Source organism: Lupinus angustifolius, chromosome LG18, assembly GCF_001865875.1.
Source record: "Lupinus angustifolius cultivar Tanjil chromosome LG18, LupAngTanjil_v1.0, whole genome shotgun sequence".
NCBI classification, from domain to species: Eukaryota; Viridiplantae; Streptophyta; class Magnoliopsida; order Fabales; family Fabaceae; genus Lupinus; species Lupinus angustifolius.
Genome location: NC_032026.1, coordinates 10,666,052 through 10,672,204, shown reverse-complemented (window position 1 = coordinate 10,672,204; position 6,153 = coordinate 10,666,052). Strand labels below are relative to the sequence as shown.

The 6,153-nt window shown below is 31.9% G+C and overlaps 1 protein-coding gene across 3 annotated transcripts; it reads left to right on the top strand.

The window, feature by feature from the left end:
- On the top strand, nucleotides 295-4,459 carry LOC109332299. 3 transcript variants are annotated; one of them, XM_019567242.1, is made up of 4 exons: nucleotides 295-403; nucleotides 547-667; nucleotides 3,108-3,310; nucleotides 4,085-4,459. In XM_019567242.1, the coding sequence occupies exons 2-4, from the start codon at nucleotides 578-580 to the stop codon at nucleotides 4,341-4,343; spliced, it is 552 nt and encodes a 183-aa protein (XP_019422787.1). In that variant the 5' UTR covers nucleotides 295-403; nucleotides 547-577; the 3' UTR covers nucleotides 4,344-4,459. The 3 variants fall into 3 exon arrangements, with proteins under 3 accessions (XP_019422787.1, XP_019422785.1, XP_019422788.1); XM_019567240.1 differs by having other exon boundaries at nucleotides 310-418; XM_019567243.1 differs by having other exon boundaries at nucleotides 323-414.

Sequence of the window (6,153 nt, the reverse complement as noted above, 5' to 3'; positions counted from 1 at the left end):
TATATAAAAATTAAATATAATTACATGAATGATGGATGATGTATTTACATATATTTTTTCTCATACTAATAATAATGAATTTGTATAATTATAATAAAATATTTAATCACGCTAAAATAAAAGTAGAAATTAAATTTGAGTGGCTATGAAAACGAGTCTGACTCCTCTCCATTACTCTCATTAATGGAGAGAATAGTTAGTTTTTTAATGACAAAAATATAATAACAATATAAAGTAAGGGAATAAAAGTATCATTATCTTTTGGCTTTTTCATGTGTTTTCACGCCTCTGTCTCTAATTCACTATAATTACAAGGAGAAGCAGTTAAATACTGTGCTCCTTTTTCTAGCATTTGCTTCCAGTACAAGGAAAATCACCTTTCACCTGAAGACCAAACCTCATCTTACGTTTCTAGCATGTGTTCTTTACTTTTAATATTATTCATTCATTTGTTATTTTTATAATTTGTTCATGTGGATTTTATATCACCCATTTGATATCAAAAGCTTAATGTTTAACTTTTTGTTTTGTTTGATTTGTGAATAGATACTCAGATTTAAGCTTAAGATTTTGAGGTATGGCATCGTCTCTGTTACTGGTGGTGGTGTTTTTGCTTGATCTGATTGCTTTTGGTCTCTCTGTTGCAGCAGAACAGAGAAGGAATACTGTTAGTCTCTCTCTTCATTTCTCTCTGTTGCTCTTTTAGAAATTGCTTTTGATATCATCTTATGTTGTTTTTTCTTTTAATCTGGAGTTTTGTTGGTTTAGTTATGCATCCTTTTTTGCTTTGTTTCATGATGCTTGTTATAATTTTTTTCTTTTTTGTATGGTAAAGATATAATTTTTTTCAGTTATTCACTGCTTGTTGAATCTGTTGTGTACTTGTGTTGCTGATTTTTTTCATTGACTTCTTCTAGAACTTTGACGGGGTATGTGGCAATCTTGTAATTAGAAGTGGATGGATTTTTAATAAAGTAAAAAAGAAAAAAATGTTTACTTTTGTCTCACTCACTTCTTCTTTGACCAAAATATTCATAGAGATGCAGCTTTTATGATTCAGATTATGTAAATGACTGTACAGATAATTTCATTACCAAATACTGATGAGACTAGCTTGTTGTGTGCATGTTGCATCATTATTGGGGTAATTGAGTTTTGGATTCATGTCTTAACAATCTGGTTTATAGTCTCACTTTCACATCGGTCGAGGTAATTGTGAAAGAAAGACATTTACATCTACTCGGTAGTATGACTAGATGAGTGAACAAGTGTCACATTGTATAGACACGTTAATAAGTTCATATAAATGGATATAACATGCCTTAAGGTTTTGGGTAATGTCAAATTCACTTATATATTTTTTTCGCTTAACCCATGAAGAATACTTTAGCCCATGAATGAAGATCACTCTTGTGTAGAGTTCCAAAAGGAGCGAGATATTCGTCTATTTCAATCAAGGTGGAGATTGTTGGGAATGCTTGAAATATATTATTGTATTAGTCTCACATTGTCTAGTATTGGAATAGAGTAAAGTAACCAATGTTATATATTGGACTAAAGTCCCTTGTTATAATGTGCACCAGATATAAACACCAAATAGAAACACCCCATAGGCAAGTGGGCCCATGGATGTGCTAGGGTTTGTAATCCTATTCTCTAACAATATATTGGTAGCCAGTGCTCTCGGGGACGTAGGCATAATTGCTCAAACCCCGTTAACAAATTCTCTTATATTTATTGTATGCCTTTATTTGATTGCTTGTGACCAACGTTGCGCAATGATCGCTTCCGCTACACCAACAATTACCTAACAATATCTATCCTCCTCAAACCCTACTAGATGTGAGTCTTATGTAATCAGCAACTGAATAGTGAGTAGATTGAGTCATAACTAGAAGCACTAGTTAGGCAGTTCAACAAGAAAATTTAGGCTTGAACATTTGGGATTTCAGCTGTTAATCACTTAGGAAAAGGGGGTATTCTATTATATTGATAAAAGGACAAAATTAGTTTCTAACTATCTTGTTAGAATGCTGCATCCTGCAGTATAACAGATTTTGCTAATATGCTTCATCTGTTACATGTCATTAGACTAATCATGCAAATTTGAAGACACAATAATGAAATAGAAATTAAGAATCAAATAGTTGGCTGACATATATGGGGAATTGTAACAATAGTCTTAAGTAAGTAATTAGTAAACATAGTTCTCTACCATAAAGGTTAAAGATAATTCACAGATTGCTCTTACATGTGTAGTCATGGAAATGAGTAACCAATGTCTGGACTAACAGAATCTGATCTTTAGATAGTCATATTACAAGAGTATAGGATCCTCTGCATGTGCTTATTGTGAAGTCATTGAAACATGTGGTTTAAATTATTCAACAAGTCCCTATAGTGTTACTGAAATTTCAATCAGGGCCCTACAGTTAAAAGTATTAAATAGGCTCCTTCTAGAGTAGTTTTAAATAGGTCCTATAGTTTAACCAAGTTTTATTTAGATCTTACTAATTATATCTGTTTATATTAAGTCCCTAAACTTATAGTTTAACTAAGTTTTAAAATTTCTTAATCTTGTTAACAACTTGTGCAATATGAGGACCTATTTCAAAATTTTAACCATATTTAATCGACTTATGTTCATATATAATGTAACTTCATAAGTTCGAGGAATTTGATTGATTTTACATGACTTTTTGTTTTACAGACATCAGTCTCAAGATTTTTGACTGACTCAATTTTGTGACTGTTGTCTGACATTACCCTCAGATGAAGGAAAATGAATGGAATTTGCATTTATGCATTATTTGCAAACAATGCATTCTGAAATTCCAAGATGCATCATTTTCAGGAAAATGAAGTTCCTATACTGCAGAATTATGTTAAAAACTCTCAACAATTATTTGGACTTCAGTTGAAAATATAGATTCATAATGCATGTTGTGGAATCAGTTACTTCACTATTATCTACTAGTTCAATATTTTCCCCTTAGTAGGTTGCAAAGTTGTGAATGCAGAGTTATCAAAAGTCAAAAGTGTTAAGAAATCTTTGCAGCACTGAAATTGTTTTTACTTCAATGTATTTATATATTCTCTTCTGACAGGCCACATTCATCCAAGATGCTGAAGGTAGAATGTACTGTCAATATGATTCTGACATTGCCACCGGCCTAGGTGTGGGGTCATTTTTTGTCCTAGTAGCAAGTCAAGTGATCATAATGATTGTAACAAGATGCTTGTGTTGTGGTAAAGCTATGAGTCCTAGTGGATCCAGATCATGGGCAATTTTCTTATTCATCACTAGCTGGTATTTGCCTTAAACCTTACACAATCAAATAATGAGTTTTCTCTAACTTGTTCTTTTATTGATTATCATAAATGGAAGTTAAAACACCAACTTTGTCACCATTGTTAATGGGAAATGGATTCTCTCCATTGACTTTTCTTGTTAAATGGAAGAGAGAATAGACACATGCTACACAAGAAATCAATTAAACTAAACTTTTGGTCCATATACTCGAACAAAAATTTCAGTCCAGTCTATAAGTTATTTTCGATTTGTTTCTTACTGTTTATTATTGTTAGAGTCATGGTATAGGTACCAAACTGAAAATGATTACCATGTACAAGTATTAATGTATTATACTTGTTTGGTCCTACATGTGATGATTATCTTCTATTTGGTCTCTATATTTAACTCTGGAAAATGGTGTTATAACAAAGTAAGCAGCAAGAACCAAATTCAAAATAATTATAGAGATTGAATTGAGAATTCTCTATTGTAGAACATGAAAACAAACATCATATAAAAGGATCAAAAGTATGGTTTGACCAAAGAGATTTCATAAATCTTAACTAACCAATTAAATATTCTTATCCATTTCACAAGATTAAACGATCAAGAAGATTCATTCCTCATCAAGTCACTTAGAATTTATTTGCGATATTTGCGAGTCGAGTTTTGGAAGAGAAAATGAATTTAAAGTTATATCAAGTGTATTACCGTCCAAAAAACAACTCGGAAATAAACTCTCGAAAGTCAGATTATGATGTTTCCCTTATTGTTACATTGACGATTCAGGGTGACATTCATAATTGCTGTGGCATGCCTGGTAGCGGGTTCAGTGAAGAATGCTTACCACACAAAGTACCGCAGTTTGTTGAAAGAGATGGCACCTTCATGTGAGATTCTGAGGAAAGGAGTGTTTGGAGCTGGAGCTGCATTTATTGTTCTCACAGGCATATTCTCAGAGCTCTATTATGTTAGTTTTTCAAAAGCTAGTAATAATGCTCCACATCCCTATGCTACAAACACTGGTGTTAGGATGACAAATCTTTAATGTATTCCACTTGAAAGTGTGGGAAATGGCTATCATGGATTTGTATAAAAAATAAAGTACTGTATATTATGAAGCTCTGTAGAAAAATTTGAAACTATTCCTACAGTTTTGCATAATTTTTTTAACTTGAATACATTTGGTATCATATTTTAACTTTCAATTTGATTTTCTTTCTATACTCATAGAGCAGCCCCAACAGTTGTGTTTAATGAGTTTAAATCCTCTACATTTGGTATGAAAAATATTACGTTTTCAGAATGGTTCATGTCTGTTGGGAAAATCTCTCACACTCAAAAGCACAGACAGATAAAAATAACAAGATAGAATAGTTCATACTTAGTTAACAAATTTTATTGTTTAACTATATTTATTTTATGTATTTTATTTGATTGCGGGTTAATAATGCTTTTTCGCTTCCATTATACCAACATTAAGGAATGAAGACTCTCACTCACCACAAGAGACATTCTCACCACTCAAGTGATTCACTACTAGTTACTACATGGGATACCACAACTTCCAATGATAAATAACTCCAAAATAATGACTTTTCACATTTGCAACATTATTGAAACAGCAATAATATGAGACAACTACTAGAATCACAACAAGTATTCTTACAGTAATATTGCTGTTTCATTTATGTCGTGTGATGTATGAAAGTAAAATTACCAAAAGTCCATACTCCCAAATGGATAGACTTAAAATAACAAGGTAGTTTTGGATCAACTTAAAATAACAATGTGATTTTGAATGATAGCAATATTCTCTCTCAAAATATATATTACTTGATGTATCATTAATTTTTATTGGTTAGAAAATATAAAGTTAATATATATTAAAATTATATTTTACTTTTCTGAGTTCTGACCAATGAGAATGAATATGTATATTGGAGTAATACAAATCTTGAGACAACTACTTTCTAATGTATGTATGTATGTCTGTTTTTGTGTTTTTTGCCATGACGGTAGGGAATCCCATTTTCATCTTTTCAATATTAGGCGCAAGTTCATGTGGCCTCACACAAGTAACAACATGGACTTGTGCTTTTTTTAAAAAGCTAAAAAGCTTCTATGAAGAAGATTCAACAAATATATATCCCACCTCCAACTAGCTCCTTCTATATATGTAGCTCTTTACGTTGCCACATGGTATTAACATGCAGATTTTGTTCAGCGTTACATAAAATGCCAGCTGAAGTTGTACCTTCTTACCAACATGATCCACGCATCCAATCTATGCAAGTACATTGTAATTAGATTGATTCAGATTTGAGATACAAAAAATCCAACTGGGCATAAGTTTGTAGTTCACTTGGTTAAGCAGTTCGTTATTCTTAACATTAATTTAATTAGATCCGATTGCGATGAATAAATGAGAGAATTGTATAACTATTTTGTTGGTATTAAGTGTACATTGTAAACTTTATTTGAAGTCATGTATAAATGGATCTTAAGAAATCATAGTTTTCACATCCATAAGAATAGTTACAGATTACTAACCTTTCCCTATGGCGATACGATCCTCCATTTAGTTGTTGTTTGGTGTTCTTGGTTTATAGAGTAACTTTTCTATCTCCTTCCCGTTCTTACTATGCTCTTACTTAAGTGATGGCTGATAGAACAATCTTTATGGGCAGAGATAGGGACAATGTTTATGGTCCTTTTTCTTGTTAGTATAGTGCTTCCATCAAGCACTATATATAGGCTCTTTTCCAAGAGTCTTAACATTTCATTGATGACTCTTCATCCAAGAGTTATGTCATGAAACAATGAAATGATATATCCATTCATGTCACAAGAGACAT